At 41.8% G+C, this 21,904-nt stretch overlaps 1 protein-coding gene across 1 annotated transcript in view; it reads left to right on the top strand.

Annotated features, from left to right (window-relative positions):
* Positions 1-21,904, top strand: part of LRRC75A (leucine rich repeat containing 75A) — a 50,190-nt gene that overhangs the window by 885 nt on the left and 27,401 nt on the right. Inside the window, exon 2 of the mRNA XM_083362586.1 lies at positions 18,094-18,222. Within this exon, the coding sequence (XP_083218712.1) occupies positions 18,094-18,222 (129 nt within the window). The remainder of the gene's footprint in view (positions 1-18,093; positions 18,223-21,904) is intronic.

Genomic DNA, 21,904 nt, shown 5'->3' with positions numbered 1-21,904 from the left:
TGGACCTTACAGTTCCTGCTGGGCATATTCGACATGCTTGGCTTATTAGTATGTACTTAACCGAGGAGAAAGCCAGAGAATTGTTCTAACCAATTAATAGAATTGGGGTTTGACCCACTGAAGTGGAGGAATGTGGAAATGAGAAATTGGGAGTGGGTTATGGTTAAGTTGGCATAGCTACTGGCTGAGAGGCATTAGTCAATGTGGCAGATTGGCAAAGTTCTCCATTTGACTTTGAGCCAGGAAGATTCTTTGGCATAAAGCCAAGAGATACAGTTGAAAAAGGAAGCTCTTGAATGAATTTTCAAAGGGGATTTCAGTGACTTATCTTGAGTGAAGAAGAGTTGGAGGTCCCTGAAAAGAATGTCCTCCACATTCTGTAAGATCAAAAGAGGATTGTGTACCACAGTGAGCAAATAAAGAATAACTGTTTGTACAAAAGTCCCTTCAAAGTAATCTTTGCATCCATTCAGTTCTCAGCTCTGTCACAACATAGTCATTTTTGCATTTTCTTACTCTGTAGAGAAACTCAGATAGGTTGGAGCTGATTGTGGTCCTTCCCATTAAGGAGCTGGTTTCGGTTAGGGTGAAACTCATGGTAGTCACCTTAGAGGTGAAAAGAAGATTTTCTTCAAAGTTGTGATAGAGTTTAGATCTTTTACTAAACCACTAAAAGTTGTAAACCAAGCTTTTCTGTGGTCTAAAATCTATCTAATGCCACAGGAAAGCATGTTTAAGCAAGTTGTAGCTCAGTCATTGTTTTCTTACTATTGGTGGGCTTGGTGACCCCTGGAAAGAATTGTATGGGATACTTTTCCGGTCTGGCATCTAAGGGGCTGTGTAGAAATCCAGGTTTGAAGGGAGAAGTGACTCAGAACATCCGTAGGTGCACATGTAGCACCTGTTGGCAGCTTCTTAAAGGTGTCGTATTTTTTCCTGGGCTTATGGCTCCCCTCCACAGCTGTCGTATGTTTCAAGGAAAAGAGAACTTGAAGGGTTGTCAACAGATGTTACATGCATGTTGATGGGTCCTTTGGATCATATTTTTTTCTTCAAATCCAGACCTCTGCATGGCACTAAGAGCAATAATAAAGGAAGTGTCCCAATTTAGAGCATAGCATTTTGTTACACAGATGGATGGGTTGAAAACAATTGGACTGCATAATCTGCTCAATAAAACTCCTGGATGTAACCTATCAATTTATATCACTTGACCTGCTATGTGAAAAGTGTAGCAAGGATTATTTGATTGACTTTACTCCGTGTCTGACAGAGAGAAATTCTGGCACTCAACTACTGTATCCGATGTGTTCAGGTTTTTCCTCTTTTCTCTAGATATGTTGATTCATAGCGTGCAGATTTTTCTTCAGTAGCAAAGGCAGCCCAGTTGATTTGCAAGTGTATGCACAGGAAAAAAGACTAATATGGAAGATTATTTGTATATCAGCTATAAAGATGGGGGGATTTGAGGAAGATGAGTCTTATGCCATACTTGCCAAGATCAAATGCAAATGCTAGTATAATTGTTTTCTGTTTTGCTTTGTTTTTTGCTACAGTACAGAGATTAACAACATGTTTAAATCCCCCTGCCCGATGTTTCTTGGCAGTAATTGAATTACATTTGTTGAGAATTAATTAAAGGGAGTCTGGACTGGCCTAGTGAACCCTGTGGATTACTTGACATATTTCCTTGCACCGTTGCAGTGCACGGAGCCCCGTAAGAGTACATTTCATTTAAGTTGGGTTAATAAAATTAATTTATCCTGCTTAAAATAAACCCCCCAAACTTATAGAAATTATCTTTGTTGAATGCTGAGAATTCCCAGTTTGTCCCTCTCCCATTACAGTTTCCAGCTTTACCCCAGAGCAGGAATTGTTGTTAATTTGTTATGTTCCTTTGGGAGATCTTAGCCAAAGGGTCACCAGTTTAGCTGAACTGGATGTTCCAGAGAGGGAATACAAATGATAGAATTAACAAAATAAGCTCTGTTCTAGTGGGAACCATAATAACTGACAATATCAGAGACATCCAAATCTCTTGATTGTCTGGCTATTAAAACCCCTTTCCGTGGGTGGTTTCTTGAGCTCAGCTTGGAAATTGCTCCTTAGGAAGACTTCTTATTTATTGAGTTTCTTGCAGTAGCATTTCTAGGATAAGTTCTCCCCCCCCTCCAGACTGCACTAAAATGTAAAAGTAGGACTGAAGATTGGAAAAAACAGTCTGAAAAAAGGCAAGTTGTGGGAGGTTTTCATCACGGGAGGTTTTTAAGAAAAGACTAGACAGCCACCTGTCTGAAATGGTATAGGGTCTCCTGCCTGAGCAGGGGGTTGGACTAGAAGACCTCCAAGGTCCCTTCCAGCTCTATTCTGATTGATTGAGACCAGAACCAAGTCTTGGATTGCAACAGATACTTCAATATTATTGAGATGAAGACTAGAAAATGGTTGGATTATGATAACATGTGTTTTATCATTTGCTAATAAAATACCTCCATGAGGGAGAGATGTTTGGGCATTTGCAGAGGGGCTGTCATAGTGAATGGGGTCAGCTACAAAACATTAATTTTCCAGATGAGCACCCTTCCCAAGAAGAGCACTAAGTTGCAGTCATTCATCGCTTTTATTTTCTAAGAATTCCTGTGGGGAACCCAAATGTCTGCTGGTTGCAGGGACTTTGCTTTGCAATGTGCCAAATTTCCATTTCTTTAAAATGGATATATTTTAAAAAAGGAAAAAAAATGGAGCAAGGAGCTTAGCAAAGGTGACTGTGGGCAAATTGGTGCCCAAAGGTATAAGTTGCCCTCTCATCACCTAAGCTGTTTAAAATTCAAGGTACGGCCTATGTGGGGGGGAGGGGGAGTATCTTTTAACCTTATTTTATTCTTCAACCCCCCAGTTGTAGCAAACTCCTTGCACAGTTGCCTCTTGCAGAGTCCTTTTCCCTTTATAGAGTGGCCATGCAGCTACTATAATTTGTTTTTATGGTTCCTGGTGTTTTGATTTTTGCTTGGAAGGAACAGTCCCCAGTTGAGGAGACTCTTTCATGTATTTCAGGTCTTCTTATACCTGCCGTGATTGCATTAAATTATTACTGATTACAGCACAGCAGCTTGCCAGCGTTGTATTTGAAATCTCAGCTCTGTATTCAGTGCTCCTCAAATGCTATTAGTGACACAGGATAGCTAAGACTTATTTGCTTTATTTGTTGGGAGATTCCAAGGTGTGGAATGTTTAAAAGTTTGCAAAAGCTGGCTCACCCATGTGAGGTAGCACTCTTAGAAGCTGTTGGCCCATTTATTCTCAATGTTTGCTGATAAACTGGGCAAATGTCTGTTCCAAATGCTAGGACAAATGTTCTTTGTAAGGTGTTGAACCTGACACAGTGGCTGCTGGGTGCTCCTTTCTCTCATCTCTTGGGTAGGCAGGAGTTAAAAAGGCCCAGCCCAGAGCATGTACTATGTAAGTTGGAAATCCTGTATAACCATTGTCCAAATTTGCCCTATCTCAAGAGATGAAAATGAAATATTAATTCTTAATAAAATGAAAGGGTTTATGCTAAAGACTGCATAAAAATAAATAAAAGGGGGAAGAGTTTTTTGTGGGCTCTATTCCAGGTGACTGTTGGAAGATGCTCATGCCATCTTGTGCATTTAATTCCTTGTGTTCTTGGGAAGAAATGCTGATGGGGGGCGGGCAGAGATCAAAAACCCAGCTTGCCTGTTGCTAGGTGGACTGGTTTTCTACCAATCCGTTCATCAGTTCTGTGGAAATGGAAGCATTTGGAAGCTCTTAGACAGTGGCGTAGCGTGGGGGGTGCAGGGGGGGCCGGCCGCACCGGACGCAACATCTGGGGGGGCGCGCTCGCACTGAGCTGCTCAGGGAGCCCCAAGGGCTGCACAGAGTTGGCTTGGCTCCGCTCTCGAGCTGCTCTTTCTTGCAAAGCGAAATGAGACCGGCAGGTGAGATGGGCGGCCACATAAACTGAATAAAATAAATAGAAGCGGCCAACTCTCCGCCCAGGCTCAGGCCAACCGCAAGCGCCCCGCAGGCGCCCTGGCAGGTTTGGCCGAGCGAAGACGGACCCGCTGGCCGGCCGGCCTAGCTTCGTGTGCATGCGTGGCTTTATTTAGCGGGGCTCACGTGCGAGCTTGAATGCAGTGGCTCTTGCAGGTCGGAGCCCCGCCCAGCCGCCCTCGAGAGGGACCTGGAAGCATCCCGCATGCGCGCGACTCTTCTTGGAAAGTCTACGCCGCTGTGGGGCGCGTCTTTTCAGCAGTGCCGTGACGTCACCGCCCGCCCGCCCCTCTATTTCCGCTTCCGGTTGCCTTGCCCCGGGTGCTGACAACCCACGCTACGCCACTGCTCTTAGAGGCATTTGAGAGATGATCAAGATGGAGAGAAAGCCAAAGATGGAACCGTTGAAACCTCGAGAAATAAAAGGATCAGGCACTTAACTGAGTCAAATAATAAGGGAAGGATATTGTGGAAGAGACAGGAACAAATGTGAGTTCCAGGAGAAGGATTCAGAATTCAACCTAAGTGAAGAAATAATAGGAGCAAAGCTTTGAGATGGGTGGTGGCTTCATATGTACATATATTCACATGTATTCAGTTTGTAGCTAGACTTGCAGCCATTTGAGCTGTGGGGACTTATGTTTAATGCATAGCCTTATTGCGCAAGTACAAATGCTAGCCTTGAGTGGTAGGCTGCAGGCCATAGAGGGTATAATGGGAGTTTTCAGTCTAGCATGTAGGTCTGGAAGACACAGCAATTCACAAGCAAAACAGTGGCAAGTTGTATATTAGTCAGGATCTGCTTGGTGTGGGTGTGTGCTGTCTGGACAGATTGTACAATCTTCCTTCCTTCCTTGGAAGTTTTTCATGGAAGCTATTTTATGTCCCTATCCCCATATGTTTCTACAAGGAAATGCATAATATAGATTGGGTAACCATAACCTACATAAAAATAGAATCATAGGACTGGAAAGGGACTTTGGAAGTCTTCTAGTCCAAATCCCTGTTCAAGGCAGGAGACCTCATATCATCTCAATCAAGCAGTTGTCCAGTCAATTCTTGAAAGCTTCTAACGATGGAACACCCACAGCTCCAGGAGGCAAGCTTTTTTCCCCCCCATTAATTGTTCTCGCTGTCAGGAAATTTCTCATTAGTTCTAGGCTGGATCTCTCTTTAACAAGCTTCCAACCATTCTTGTTCTTCCTTTTAATAACCCTCTTTGCTGTGCCAACTCCTCAAGCCTTTGCTCTGCCAACTCCTCAAGTACTGGAAGACAGCTATTATGTCACCCCAATCCTTCTCTTTGATAGGCTACGCATACCTAGCTCCCTCAACCGTTTATGATATGATCTAGCCTGCAGACTTTTTATCATCTTTGTTGCTCTTCTCTGTATACCTCCTAGGATCTTAGCATCTTTTTTGTATTGTGGTGACCAGAACTGGATCAATATTCCAAGTGAGGCCTTATTAATATGGTATAAAGCAGTATTATTCCTTCTTGTGATCTTGATGCTATCCACCTGTGGATACAGCCTAGGATTGCCTTGGCTTTTTTGGTAGCTGCAGCACACTGCTGGCCCATACATAAGTGATTCTCCACTAGGACACCTAGACATCTATAAAAAAATACAATATGTAGTTGGACAACTGCTTTTCTTTGAAATTGCCAAATGGGCATTTAGGCCAGAAAAACATGGCTTTCTACTGAAAACTATACGCCAATTGAATATCTCCTACCATATTTGAACATAGTATAGTATCCAAGGTGCTTGTTAGCAGTGTTAATTGATAGTGTAAACAGTTATTGACGACTTTGGATTGGCATGAAATCTGGAACAGTATTGCAGAAAATAACTATGTTTTATTGATATAGTTTCTGGTTAATTATTTCATAAAATAAATGTTCTGTACTATGGCATCTCTACTATATGTTGCATGCTTTGCTGACAAAAATCTTTCCTCTAAATAATAATTCCAGACACCTATAGATCATATTCTCTGCTGCACTTTGTGCAGTACATGGGAGAGGGGAAGGTGTAGGAGGAAGTATATTATTTTGTCATTCTGTGCACTTTTATAGACATCCTTATTTTCTGCAGCCAAAGTCTGAAGCATGGCTTTGGGAACCAGCTCTGAAATGAAATTTTCATTTATTAGATTTATAAACCACTTTTCGTTCTGGTGTACATTGTAGCCCTCCCTAGTATTTTTCCACACAACAAAAAATCTCTGGGAGAGCTGATTACTCAGTGTGGTTCTGTAGCCTGAGAGTAGACGGCAGCCTAGTTCTTTCTGTACTTTGTCTGACGTCTTAATGGCTTAACTTGCGCTGGCTGTTTTGAGTAGATATGCAAAAATTCTACAGTAGGAGCAGAAAGTTTAGGGTACTGCTCTAAAATTTGGTAGATGTAAGATAACCGATTGTACTGAGAGATTCATCTGAGACCTATTTTGATTCTACGGTATGGTGAAAATCTCTCAGAAGCATCTTAGATGGAATAACTAACTGTATAATATCATTTAATAAAACACCATCAAATATCTATAGTCTGTTATCCTAGAACAGTTTTCAGAAGTCCAGTAAAGAACCACTTACAAGTCATAATACAGTAATGAGTAAAGCAGACATGTCAAACACAAGGCCTGGGGGCCAGATCCGGCCCGCGAAGTGGTTTCATGTGGCTCACGAAGCCATCCTGGAAACAGTGAGGGAACGGCCCCCACTGCCTTGGCCCTGGCCCAGAGACCCTCCTTCTGCCAGAGACCCTCAGATCTGTCCCACTCCTGCCCAGGCCCCCATAGGCACCCTTGATGCGAATGATGTAGAGCTGGCCATGCCCACCCAGTAGGCCACATGCACTCTAGCCACGCCCACCCAGTAGGCCACACCCACCCTGGCCATACCCACCCGGCCCCCTGAGGGCAACCCCAATGCTGATGCGGCCCTCAGTGAAATTGAGCTTGACACCCCTGGAGTAAAGGATTGGCCTACTAGGTATTTACTTTGAATATTTTCTAAGTAGGAGTGACAGTGCAATTTTATCTGTTGTGTCATGAATTATTATTTATGTAGTAAATAATAAAATCAAATTTAGGTTTGTAACTAATTTCTCCCTAGTGCCAAAATTTCAGAATATATTTCAGTGCTGAACAACCTGAACTGACTTTGCCCGATGCCATAACAGAGAATAAGGGGAATCTGATGGAATTTTTCAGTTTCTGCTAAAGTCACCGATTGACCTGGATAAAGACCCTTGAAAGGATCTTTCTCCTAGGAAAATGCCCACCAGTTCCTTTTCCCCCACATATAACACACTTCTCTGGCTTCCTGTTTTATCCAGTATTTTTACTGGTGCCCCCAAAATTATTGCATTCTACTCTTGGATCTACATTGCAAGAACCTTCCCTCGAGGTTTCTATTTGTTGCTGCAGTCTCTGTGTTCCCTTCCAAACCCAAAATCTTGGAGCATCTTAGCAAATAAGTTTATTTTCATGCAAGCTTTTAGGGATCACAGCCCACTCTGTCAGATGGGCGAGTTGAGTTTTGTGAATGAGATCTGTATCCATTCCTTTGTTCTCAATGCCTGTGGAAGGAATCGGCAGCGATTAAATATGGACCACTTCAGTTGCTGGAGTAGGTGTGGTTTGAGATGATGGCATGAGACCTGAAACCTCTCTAAAGATCACCTTAGCATTTTGAAGAATTCCTGTTTTCTAAATCCATCGTCATCTAGATGCATTAGTTTTTGGCAGGCCAGAAAAGATAAGTGTAGGGAAGAATTTATATTTCTGAGATGTCTACTTGGATCTGGAAACAATATAATCCCTGAACGGAGTGGACCATATGCCTTTTTCTGCGTCAGATCTAAATCTGCTTTGATAAACAATCTGCTAAGCTCTGCCTGAAAAAAGGGTATATTTGTAGGAACACCTTATCTTGCAGGGAACTCTTTCTGAGACATTTCCCTAAAATGTAGGCCAAGGCTTGTGGCAGGGAATGGGGAGTCATTGTGAGTAATGGAGGCCATATACTATACTCTCTGCCTTCCATGCCATGCCCAGCTATAAGCAGCAGGTCTTACTAAAGAAGTCCTTGTTGGTAAAATGATTTGGCCTTGTGATGAAATATGATGCAATCTCCACCCTCAGGAGGGAGAGCCTCTTACTACACTTACATTAAGCAAAAGATAAGATTTGCTAATTTTATGTTCTCTAATTTTATGTCCTTTATCATAAGACATAATTCTTCCAGAGCAAACCTTGGGTAAAGCCTAGAAGAAATTTTCACACAAAATAGTAAGCATGAGTAATGTTATTTTTGATTATTATTATGTATGTGGCTTAATATACTGCTCAGATGTTCACTTTGTGAGGTTATGGTTTAGGAACTTATTTCAATAACACGACTGAGTGGGTTGTATGAATATAATCATTCTTATCTCCAACTGTAGATTGTGAAGTGGTGGTTATAAGCTTCATCCCATCAGCTGTTTTAAGCAGTTCGGAGTGCTCTAAAGATGTTCCAAAAAATACAAGGAGAACTAGAGAACTTTGGTTCTCTAATTGGCCTTTGAATAATAATATAACTAGAGTGAAATTTAGACAGAAAACTTTGGGAAGAATAGGCGCTAACCTTTTTCAGGAAATTAGAGAATAAGTAAATGTTGCTCTTATGCTACAATTGATTGAGAGGATACCTTTGAGAAGTTTCAAGAGTACTTGAGCCACCTTCATTTGCACTTCCTACTTCCTGTTGGTTTGTGCAGGGTATAGTAACACCAACTGACACCTGGAAACTTCTGATTTTGCTATGTGTGTCCAAAATACTTTTTTCCCTGCCTCATATGACGTGGCTGAATTCTCTGACATCTTTGCTCTGCATTATATCTGTGGCAATACATCTACGCCTCCTATGAAAAAAAAAATCCAAGGATTTTAAGTACTGTGGGAAAGTTCTGTTTTCCCTCACCTATCTTCCACTTTGTCCTATATATGAAGGAGCTGTTGAGGCTGTTGGAAGAAACCACAAGGATAGGGAGAGGCATGATTTCTGGCTTCATTGGCTCAATTATCCTGAAGAGTTTGTATAACTAACAATTATGTCTTTGTTCAGAGTTATTTCAGAGATAAGGCCAATGTGCTTTTCCTCCCCAGGCACTAGATCAAATAAGTGACCCCAAATGAAAGTCTTTCAAATGGAAGAACAAAAAGAAAAGCAAACTTTGAGGGGGGGGGGGAAATGCAAACATCCAGTAGAAGATGTATTTGAGTGTCTGCATTTCTGTGCGTGTGCACACGCACGCACGCGCACACACACACACACACACACACCATTCCCACACACAGATGCACAATAAAGGAATGTGTGGTGCATACACACACACTAGCACAACACCTGAGTGATGTGCAGTAAACAGGCTTGCAGAATGAGTAATAATTTGACAAAAACTCTGAACTGTGCACAGGGGAATCAGAGGGTATAATCTGGCACATTCCAAGCTAAGCCACAAGCCTGGCTTGTTATGTCATCCAAATGTACCCACCACAAACATATCTATCCCTCTAGAATTGGTTACTATACTCCTCCTATCTTAAAGCTTTCTGTATGGAGTGATTCTGAACATCTAATAAAAAAAAGACTAGAATGAGATTTTCTGTTGTTGAGATCCATGTTGTTGACTCTAGGAAGATAATCATATGTTTTAAAATTTAAGATGTTCTTATGAGAAAGCCAGTGAATCAGATTCCATGTGTAATTCCCTCTAGCAAATAAATGCATGCATAATTTTGAAAATCCTTGTTTTCTTGCATCTCCTCCTCCATTCCATATATTAGTGGAAGCCCTGAAATGTTGCTGAATGGTTTTTTTGCAATTGAAAATATTCTGGGTTAATTCATATTAAACCTGAATTTAGTGAATGGGCTATCAGATCTGCTATTGAGAAAATGTTCTGTAGGATCAGTAAGTTTTCAATCTAGAATTTCTAATGGTTAGCTCAGCCACTTCATTTGCATTCACTGATGTAGTCAGAGACCTAATTCATATTACACTCTAATGGTGATGTGCAGATCTTGGTGTGGTGTGGCATGACTCATCTATTGTGAATATTCTCAACCTGCAATACTCTCCAAATGTGTGGTTTTCAACTCCCAGAATTCCCTCTCAACACAGTCATTGCTGAGTATGTTGGGAGTTGAAATCCATGTATATAGTAGGTGCTCAGGTTGGGAAAGCCTATGTTATCTCCTAAGTAGTGTTAATTATTGTTAAGACACCATTATGATATGTAAACTTGGCTAAAAGATGGCTGTCCGATATCAACTCAATAAGCTTTTAAGATATATTCCAGAAAAGTAAATTTGCTAATTTTATGTTCTAATTTTGTGTCTTTTTTCGTGAGACATAATTCTTCCAGAGCAAATCAATCTAGCAGCCTAAGAGTCAGTTCACTGTCTGGTGCCTAATGGTTTTATACATATGTTCTTACGTCTTTTCCCACAGTTTAGAGCATTTGATTGTTGACATGTATAACAAGAAAACCGAAAGTCTTCAACAGTCTGTTGCATCAGCCGAGAAGACATAGGAAGCTCGCTTCCTGGTATTCAGGATGGTGCTTATAAGCACTTATATTTGCTTAGAGCTCAAAGCATTGTTAGAGAACCCACATACCCACTTTACATCTGTTTCTGTTGCTCCCCTCTGGGAGGAGGTTTCGAAGTATTTCTAGCAGGACTACCCGATTCAGTAATAGCTTTGTTCCCTATGCCATCCGTCTGGTAAACTCTCAAGATTCGTTTTTTCTCTCCATGCTCATGTATACATACCCTGTACTAGACTATTGTTTCTCTGTGTCATATAATATATGTGGGTATATGCATAATTCTGTATTTATTTTTGCCATATTTATGTAGTGTATATCGGAAGTAGTGACCCTTTGAGAGCTGTATGCAACAAAATTTCATTTTAATGTATGCCAATTAGTGTACATTCAAAGTGACAATGTTGGAAGAGGGACACGGTGGCTCAGTGGGTTAGGATGCTGAGCTTGTCGATCAGAAGGTCGGCAGTTTGGCGGGTCAAATCCCGAGTGCTGTCCGATATGAGCACCTGTAACAGAGTGAGCGCCTGTTACTCGTCCCAGCTTCTGCCAACCTAGCAGTTCAAAAGCACATAAAAATACAAGTAGAAAAATAGGGACCACTACGGTGGGAAGGTAACAGCGTTCCGTGTGCCTTTGGCGTCTAGTCATGCCAGCCACATGACAACGGAAGACGTCCTCGGACAAGCGCTGGCTCTTCGGCTTTGAAACAGAGATGAGCACTGCCCCCTAGAGTTGGAAACGACTAGCACGCATGTGCGGGGGAACCTTTACCTAAAGTGACAATAAAGTTATTATTCTATTATTCTATCAGAGGTGGGGGATCAGGTGCAGTTTAGGTCTTAGATGTCAAGCCACTGCTCTGTATTACAGTTGCTGCCCTTTGCATGGCTTTGGCCATTTCTCTTGGTGTGACTTCCACCCTTCATCAACATATGCCTAGCTGTTTTATAGTATTTATGTTAGGTGTATCTACTGGATTGAAACCATAAACACAAAGTTGTTTATTTGTATCTGATTTATACCCTGCCTTTCTGCTCTGGTAAGCATTCAGTGTGAATGCTTGCCAAAGCATGGTTAGCTATTATGGAAGTAACCATCGTATGTCTACTGTAATACTGAGCAGCTGGTGAACATTTGAAAGCTTGATACAATTGATGTCCTTTATGGAACTTCTGTTTTATGTTTCTGACTGACGTTGTTCCTGATGGCAATTTAGCTATCCCAAATTTGTGAGGAAAGTCATTGCTTGTGTGTGCAGAAAGGCAGGATGCAGTTAAGCTTGACTCCCTTGGAATTTAATTAAAGACATGTTTTAAAGTGTCTTAGTATTCTTCAGAGCAGCCCAGCTTCAAAGTTTCCTGTTAAAGTGCCCTCCCATATATGATTTTGTTTCCTAAATGCTATTTTAATTTAATTATATGCCTAGGTTATGTATCTGCTGAAACGTTTAAACATTTGTGGGATGAAAATTTGACTCTCTGTTGTCATGTAATTGTTTCGGAAACTTTGAAACAGCTCAGAAGAAATTAATGAAAGAGACAATTTAGGAAACATTATCTATAACTTTGATTTTGTTTCAGCACTTCAGTTTGGGCTCAGTACCACATAAGACCTTTTAATTATAAGCCTGGATATGTTTTTAACAATAATATTTGTCTTATCATCATCATCATCATCATTAAAATACATTTCTATCCCACTGCATTAAAAAGACTCTTGGTGGGTTGCATAGAATATAAAAAGACAATTTAAAACATCCACAGTAACATCACTACACTGAAACGTCACAAATAACAGTAACAAAAAGCAGCCTCAAGCCAAAAGCAAGACAATAGTTAACTTTCAATAGTGAAAGTTAAACGTGGCATCGTAAAATCAGGGGAAGACACCAAAACAATTCCCTCTACAATAGTTTTTGAACCATCATCAAAGAGTAGGCTGGTCTAATCTCTACCACAGCATCAGTGCTATAAAAGAAAAACAGCACCTTCTCACTTCAGCTCCTCTTGCATTGAAAATGTGAGATTTGTAGCAGTTTCTGTTTAATCTGATCAGTTGGGCTGGTAGTTATTGTTGTGGGTGGTCTTGCGGATATCTGGGTAACAGGTCATAAAGAATTTCATAGGTCAAAAATTGTACCTGGAAACCAATTGGCAACCAATGCAGGATCTGCAAAACTAGAGTTATGTGCTCCAAATGCCAGGAACCAAAAAGTATATGATCCATTGTATGTTGGGTCAATTGCAATTACCAAGTAATCTTTAAGGACAGCTCCAAATAGAATACATTGCAGTAGTCTAGCTGGAGCGGATGGATGATAAGGGCATGAGGTCAGGTACAAGAAATTGGGAGTCAGAGTTAGATCCTCTAAACAAGAATCTGAACTACTAATGGTCAAGGCAAATTGGCGGTAGATAAGAGTCAACAGAATTCAAGACGGGCTGGACTTAGATCTCTTATGGGCACAGAGAGACTCCAAACTGATAACATGCTTGATCCCTCCCTTGGCCTCAGCCTGGTCAGTTCCTATACATGATTCACTGTAGTCAGATCCTCCTGCCTAGTACTGTCACAACTGATACTTCACCAAAGCTGAACATAGGTCCTTCTGGCAATCACTTCACCTTGCTGGTCCAGTGGAAGCTGTGAATCCAGAAGAAACCTCAGTTGGTGAACCTACTTCTTCAGGGGTAAAACTTGTCCATCTATGAACAACTGTGGCAGCATCTAAGAATCCCAGTGTATCAGTAGCAATCTATAAAGGTTTCAGTCTGTTCTTTCCCTTCCAGATCCTAACAGTTTCTAAATGTCAGAAAATAACTTTGACAGCATCTCTCATGGTCTGGAGTGGCAATATAGGGCTGGATGATATCAGCACACTGATGATGCTTGACCTCAAATTGTTGAATGACCTCTCTCAGTGGCTTCATATAAATATTTAAAAAAGCAGGAGAGAACCAAACCTTGATTACCCCATATATCAATGAGATGGGCTGACTTTATTCCCCAATCTTCTCCCCCTGACTGCAGAAGCTTTCTGTGGTCTTCCATGTTAATGATCAAATGACTCTTCACTGTAGTTTACAACAGACTGCTTACAGATAGTCCTTGAGTTATGTCCACAATTGAGCCTGGAATCTTAAGTGAAGCTATCCTTATTTGAGGTATTATATGACTCCCGATGTGATTGCTTGGCTTAATGAGTGCAATCCTGATATTGTTGTTAAGTGATTGTGTGTGTTATTGAACGGACAGAGTCCCAGGTAAGAAACAAGGAGTGCCTTACGGGTGGAGGTTGGGGTGGGGGAGATCCTGGGAGATTCTGCTGAGAAACCTCCATACCAAAATGCAGGATTTTGAGCCATTGAATGAAGGGACACTTACATGTAACTTTCCGCAGGCTTCCTAAAGCTTTCCCTACTCATCTCAGGCACTCTTCACATCTAACCTTACTGCACTGCCTCTCCAATCTCTGCTTGGATTTCAGCTCCATCTTTTCTCTAGAGAGGCTCACTGAAAGAGCTGCCTGCAGAATGATATCAGCTCCCCTTTGTGCATGGAAGGGAATGCCTTTGGCGGGATGCAGGAATGGGCCTCAGATCTTCATGATATCAGGTCCATTTCTCTACACCGTCAAAGGAACTCAATTCTTCTCCATGTCCAGAAGGGAACTCCTTCCATGGGGTGCAGAAACAGCTCAGATCATCAGGAAGTGAGCTCACCGAGGGAGTTCAGCTCCCCTTGGCAAGCAGCTCTTTCAGCTAGCCCCAAGAGATGAGAAGGAGTCTTCTTGGCAGGTGCCAGCAGCTTGCAAATTTCCATGCTGGCTTTCCCACTGATTTTCTGGGGAAACTGACAGAGAAGACTGAAAATGGCAATCACATGATTCCAGGGCACTTGGCAGCCAGTTGTAAGAATGAACAAGTTGCCAGGCATCCAGATCATGATCATGTGACTGGGCAGGGCCCTTTTTATGACAGCCAAAAGTTCTTTATAGGCCATAAAGCACCTTTCCAGGGCTGTCATAACTTCCAACAGTTCTTGTAAGTCAACTATTTGTAATGCTGAAGGTTGTTGGGAAAAAATAAATTAAAAAAATCTCTCAAGTCAAGCTAATTTTCAGGTGAAACATATACTTTCTAAGGATAATCATGATTAAAATTGTTTAAAGCTGCTTTCTTACCTAATATTGTATTTGCCATTGCCATCTGTTACTAATAAACTTATGAAACATAGAAAATATTTTGGGGAAATACAGACTGGCTTCTTTTGCAGTCGATTGGCCATCATAAGAACAGTCTGCTGGATTAGATGGGCCAGGGGTCCGGTCCAACAGCACACAGCTTATGTTCAAAAAAGCAGCTTGTACTTCACTAAGTAAGTGAAGCTGTCATAATTCTCTTCTGCTTTATAGAATGGTCAGCTGGTGAGACAGATAAACGCAAGATATGTTGTAAAGAGACAGGCCAATGATTGCTCTTTCTTAGTTTCTTATGGGAAGAAGCAAGATTTTAAACTTTATGTTGTTGTTCCTGTTGAATACCCTCAATTTCTGAGAGTGTTGTAAATAAAATTGGTTTGAAGCAAAATTGCCTTGCCTAAAAAAACACACACACACACACAATGGGCCTTGACGGCTTGCATCAATAACTATAATGTTGCTGAATACTTCCATAAAACTATTGTATCTCAGGAGTCCTTGGAGCTCTCTGAGCTTGCTTGTTTTTTTGCAGATGTTTTATTACCCAAACTAGGTAACATTTATTTTTTATTTTTTAAATTCCACTTATATCCCGCCCTTCTCCGAAGACTCAGGGCGGCTGACAAGCTTAGCAGTGGTAGTAAGAAGTGCAGTTTGCTGTCAGCTTATATTCTAGTGCTTGCCTGTCAGCGTTGGTGGGAGTGGTCTTAGAGATTCTTTGGTTGGGCTGTCTACTGTTGGCTTCTTTGGCAGTTCCTCCATTGCGGTATTGTTTACTTGATTGTTGGTCTGATGTTAGCCTTGGAATCCATGCTGATCCCGGTGCTGATTGCTGGTGGAGAGGTGATTGGGCCTTGTTTTTCCTTTTTGGGCTGGGTGATAGTCTAATAAAAGGTCTGTAAGAAAACAACCAACTCAGAGAGCACCAAGGGTCCCACATGTCAACCCTGAGCTACAAATATTCTCTTTTATTAGTACTATTGTATCTGTCAGTTAAGTAGGCATAAAAGGAGTTGCTTTTTGAATCTTGTCTCATATGCATTTCACTTTTAAATGTACCAAATAGTTACGCAGCATAGCAGGGGATTTTGGTCAGTTATGATGGCTTATGTATTCACTCTGAAAGGCAAATTGGCCCATTCAGGTCTGATTTGCTTTGTATTTTGCTCCATGCTGGAGAGGAAAAATTTGCCAGAATGGGTAAGAATGAAGGTGGAAATGATCTTATTGCTTCATGGAAGCATAGCTAGTTCAAAAAGCTGAACAGTATTGAATTTCATATCAAAACTTTGCTAGGCTATGTAGTTCTGAAGGAACTCTCCAAGTGCAATTCCTGCCATGAATTAAAGCAAAGACTGTTTATTGTATTTATTTATTTATTAAATTTAAATACTACTCAGCTCTTTGTTGAAGTGGCTTACAAAATGATAAAAGAATATTTTTTAAATTGGGTTTTAACTTTTGTATGGTTGATTTTTAACTCCCTGTAAACCGCCCTGAGTCCTCAGGGAAAGGGCGGTATATAAATGCAATAAAATAAATAAATAAAATAAATAAATAGAAAAACAACTAAAATTAGTAAGAATTAAAGAATTAAAAACCAAGAGGACAAACTGTAATGAAGCGAGGTCTTCTCTCTTACCAAATCAACCAACTCTAGCACAGAGTACTCCATTGGAGCCCCAAGTCAACCAGCAGAGCCAAGCTTTAAGGCCTTTCCAGAGGTCCAAGAGGATGGGGATGGGTTTCATGTCCGACAACAGGATGTTCCAAAGGCAGGGGCCACAGCAGATAAGCCTCATCTCCTAAACCCCACCAGCCAAAATTCCTTAACAGATGGGGTCTGCTGGAGTAAGTGGAGCAGGCCAATCCCATTGGGACAAAATGACCCCTCAGATGCCCAGAACCTACGCTATAAAGGGCTTTAAGGATAATAACCAACACCTTGAAGCAAACTGACAATTGTTCCTTTCCACCTTATCATGAGCTTGAGCAATTGATGAAAGTCTGTTGCCAGACTTAACAGCTCACCGTGCCATGGAAGTCTTTTTTTTTTTTGACCAAGCCTTGCGGCAGAGCCAAGCATACTTGCTCAGATTGTTTTACTTCTTCAAAGCCAGCATCCATGGGTATATTATCATTCTCTCTTATAGTAATGACAGCAGCTGATTTTACATTAGGATTTGGACTGCAATCTAGGTAAAATTGAAGTGCTCTGTTTGGGAAGAAAATGGACTCGGGATTAAGGAGTTGCATATTAATTAGACATGATAGAGATGTGTAAAGTCATGCATTGCAAACATAGATAATACAGACTTTTTTCCCCCTCTTTCATAATGTTAGAATCATGCTAATCCTCCGAAACTTGAGATTTGGCCAGAGATCAGGACAGATATATATTAATTCCAATCATCCAGCCAGCACTTTCCAAACAGGTTGGAATTTACCTGGCTATATTGGCTGAGAATTTGAGGAATGGTCTGGACTCTGGAGGGTCTTCAGATTAAAAAATGATTGATGCAAGCATTAAATAAATTATACCTTATTCTGCTTCAGTTACAGAAATGTGAAGAGAAGAGAAATTCTCATATGTCTGGTTTGGACTCATGTTGAGTGTGAGTCATCCTGAAAAAAGTTCCCTATTACAGGAAAAACAGTTCTGTGCAGAGCTCTTATCTTCCTTCGGTGCCTGTTGAAGCACTCTGTGCAAGGGGAGCAGCCAAATTTGCTGGGAGAGGAAGCCAGATGATTGGGTGTTAATGCAGCCCCTAAAGAAAAGTGCAGTTGTTATATTTTTCTCTGCGAAGCTAAGGAATATGAATGAAGAGGGAGGGAGAAGCCAAGAACTTGCTTGTTCCAAACTTTAAAGCTACATTCATACAACATCCTATACTAGGTCATTTATTGTGTTAATTTCTTTCCTGTGGGCTAGCATGGTGTGAAAAACCAGTGTAATGACCTTATGGTTTAATATTATGTGACCAGAATATGGACTACTTCAATAACTAGCATAATGATGAGTTTCATCCATGCAGGTTATCTCCAGAGGTCCCAACTTGAGTTGATTGAACAAAGCAATAGCATGTGGCTCTTTCACCATATGCGCATATGTATATTTGTACAAGTTCTTATTTCTGGAGAATCTCAAACCCCAAAGATGATGGAAATGGGACTGTTGTCTGTTTGGAGGACTGTACCCATCAATACATCCAGTCACTGAGAACACTAAGTATGCATTGATGACTTCAAAATGTTTATTTACTTGTTCCTCTGCAGGATTTGGGAATGGAATCAACTTCACTGGATGATGTCTTATATCGCTATGCCAGCTTCAGAAACCTTGTTGATCCAATCACCCATGACCTGATCATCAGCCTTGCCAGATACATCCACTGCCCTAAACCAGTAAGTGCTCGCTTGCAGTTGTTTGGGCTTGTTCAAGGAAAGAATAAAATTGCTACCTAGAACAGAAGGGTTGCTAGAGCTCACATCTCTTAGAAGGAATTGCTAACTGGTTCCTCTGAGATCACATCTTGCTCGACTTTTCTACCTTGCCTAGTGGAGAACCAGAGACTGATTCTGGGGCTGGATTTATAGGATGCAGGTAACTGTCCAGGAATGTTTCAACAGCCACTGGTGGATGTAATGTTGGAAGACAAGTATTTGCAAAAAGGGCTTCTGAGTGTGGAAGTAGTTGTAATTAGAGGGGAGCAAAATGTTTGGGCTTATGATAGAAAGTCTGTCATCCAAAATGGATGAAAAAGATGAGCATAAAGGGGGGGAGCTCTTGTTGTGGTAGCTAATACAAACTAGGTTGTATCCACAGAACTTGCTTAAGCAGGTTAAATGAAGAACTACCAGTTACATTCCACAACATACTATGTGCAGTTAGCATTCATTTTGATTTTATATATGGATTGTTTATCATAAAGTGTAAATTCAGTCTATTTTGGTAGTTTATGGTGTAGTAGCCAGGTTAATTTATAAATCAGGATAAGTGCGTGGGAGCTCAATCACTGCGTCATCTTGGTAATCCTTTTCATCTGATATCTAATTTTTATGTCACAGTACATTTTGTACTATCCACAGAAGTTAGGTGGGTGGAGCCTCTAGCTGACCTTGGTTGATTTTGAAAAGTAGAACAAGGCCAGGCATTTCTTAGTGCTTAGATGAAAGACTCCATGAAATCCAAGGTTGTAGTTAGTTAGATTAGGAAATTGGAGAAAAGAATCTTAAAAGAAGGAAATTGGAAACCACTATTGTTTTGTTGCCAAGAAAACTACATGAATGTTCCATGAAGTTGCCAGATGTTGAGCCTGACTTGGAAGAGAATTTGCTTTTGTCTAAGCTGCAAAATATCTAGGAGTATATGCAGTGGCGTAGCATGGGTTGTCAGCACCCAGGGCAAGGCAAGTAATTTGCGCCCCCTAACCCAGCGTGCCCCCTTTCAGCGTGCCTGGTCTGGTCTGGTGTGGTTCTGTCCCGCGCTCAGCGCTGCGCTGGGCAGCCGCTGCACTGTCCCTCCCCCAGATAGTCCCTCGCTCTCTCTCCGCACCGCACCGCACGCCTGGCACCCACCCCCCTCCACAGTGGGCGGCAACCTGGCGGCTCGGATCGGATTCGCACAGCCAGCACTGCAGTGAGAGAGAGTGAGTGAGCCAGGCAGGGAGCTGCGAGTGCGATTGCCCCCCCCAGATGTTGCGCCCGGTGCGGCCGGCCCCCCCTGCACCCCCCACGCTACGCCACTGAGTATATGCAAGGCACACAATTTCTTTGTGGCTCTGACTGAATGGTTTATGCAGAAACAGGCATAAATAGGAATGTTCCCTCCATTTTCCTGCCCATCCTTCAATATCTGACTCTAGGGCTGTTCTCGAGCAGCCTACTGTAGTTCTTGTTTAAACAAAACTGCATATATATTTGCCACTGGGAATTCCTTGCTCCTATTTGTTTTGTTATTGGGCTTATTTCCCTCTTTTTGAGATATTGTGTTCCTATAATGCTTGTTTCCTATAAGGAGATTATATTTGTCATTGGAAATTTTTCAGCTGCCTGCCTGTGAAGAACAGTCTAGCATTTATGATGGGGATTCGGCCTTTTTAATGCAGGAGAGAGAATCCGAGCATTTATTGCAACCTGGCTCCAATTTTTCGATGCCTCGTTTGGGCCTTGCTCATTCAATAATTGCTATAATTCTACCCATAGGCATCCTTAGAAAACAAAAGTAGTAATTGGCTGCAGTCTAATCTGTTGCTGGAATTGTTTCCCATATCAAGACGTCTAGGCAAAGGTAAGTTCTGGGGCTAGGGAGCAATGTTGCCAATTTCTGGGAAAAGACCAGTTTGTCAAGTCCAGTCTGGCTGCTGTTTTGTAACCAGGTATGCCTGTGACACGGTGGCTCAGTGGGTTAGGACGCTGAGCTTCTCGATCAGAAGATCGGCAGTTTGGCGGGTCGAATCCCGAGTGCCGTGTATCAGAGTGAGCGCCTGTTACTCGTCCCAGCTTCTGCCAACCTAGCAGTTCGAAAGCACGTAAAAATGCAAGTAGAAAAATAGGGACCACTACGGTGGGAAGGTAACAGCGTTCCGTGCGCCTTTGGCGTCTAGTCATGCCGGCCACATGACCACGGAGACGTCCTCGGACAAGCGCTGGCTCTTCGGCTTTGAAACGGAGATGAGCACCGGCCCCTAGAGTTGGAAACGACTAGCACGCATGTGCGGGGGAACCTTTACCTTTACCTTATGCCTGTGACCTGCTTTCCAGATTCTCAGGATACTTGCCAAGATCAAAATGTACCCTTAAACCAAGGAAGTGTTCTTACCCAAGACATAGGTACGGGGGTATCCTGACTTTTTTAGGACAACAGAATAATAGGAAAGGACCTTGGAGGTCTTCTAGTCCAGTCCCCTGCTCAAGTAGGAAACCCTACCTATACCATTTCAGACAAATGGCTGTGCAATCTATTCTTAAAAACCTCTAGTCTTGGAGTACCCACAACTTCTAGAGGCAAATCATCACTGATTAATTGTTCTGTCAGGAAATTTCTCCTTAGCTCAAGGTTGATTCTGTCTTTGATTAGTTTCCATCCATAGCTTCTTGTCTTACCTTCTGGTGCTTTGGAGAATAGGTTGACCCCTTTTTCATTGTAACACTGCTATCATGTCACCCCTAGTCCTTATTTTCATTAAACTAGACCACAGGTCTGCAACCCGCGGCTCCGGAGCCACATGCGGCTCTTTCAGCCATCTCCTGCGGCTCCCAGTCCTCTGCCATGTGCAGTCCAAAAAAAAAAAAAGTGGGACTAAAAAACCTTGGTGGAGCAGTGGGCTAATGCCTCCTTAAGTAACACCAGCTGCCTGCAATTAGTGCAGGTTCGCATCCCACCAGGCTCAAGGTTGACTCAGCCTTCCATCCTTCCGAGGTAGGTAAAATGAGGACCCAGATTGTTGGGGGCAATTAAGCTGACTTTGTAATAATGCCGCTGGTGTGTGTGTGAAAGCCCTAATAAGCAGGCATATACATAGAATGAAGGCTACCGCTAAGCTTGTAAAGCCGCCCTGAGTCTTCGGAGAAGGGCGGGATATAAATGGAATTAAAATAAAAATAAAATAAAATAAATAAAAAAAGTTCAACCAATCAATTCAAATATGCAGGACAGGTGCATATCTCGCCTTGGTTCCACTCTTCAGTCAAACCCTGTTCTGTGCATGCGCATGTATGCACATGCGCACATATTTTTTGCGGCTCCCAGTTTTTCCTTTTGTGAGGGAACCGGTTCCGAGTGGCTCTTTCACTGTTTCAGGTTGCTGACCCCTGAACTAGACATACCCAATTCCTGCAACTAATCTTCATACGTCTTAGCCTTCAGTCCCGTAATCTTTATTGGTCTTTCTCTTCAGTCCCGTAATCTTTATTGGTCTTCAGTCCCGTAATCTTTATTGGTCTTCTCTGTATTCTTTCTAAACTCTTTTCTTTTTTATGCGATGGCAACCAAAACTGTGTCCATATGCAGGTGAAAAAAAGGACTACCATTACATTGTTTATTGATGATTTGGAAGAATAATTGCCATTTGAGTTACTTATTTTA

Source organism: Vipera ursinii (genome assembly GCF_947247035.1).
Source record: "Vipera ursinii genome assembly, chromosome: 1".
Taxonomy (NCBI): domain Eukaryota; kingdom Metazoa; phylum Chordata; class Lepidosauria; order Squamata; family Viperidae; genus Vipera; species Vipera ursinii.
This window is presented reverse-complemented; position numbering and strand designations above follow the sequence as displayed.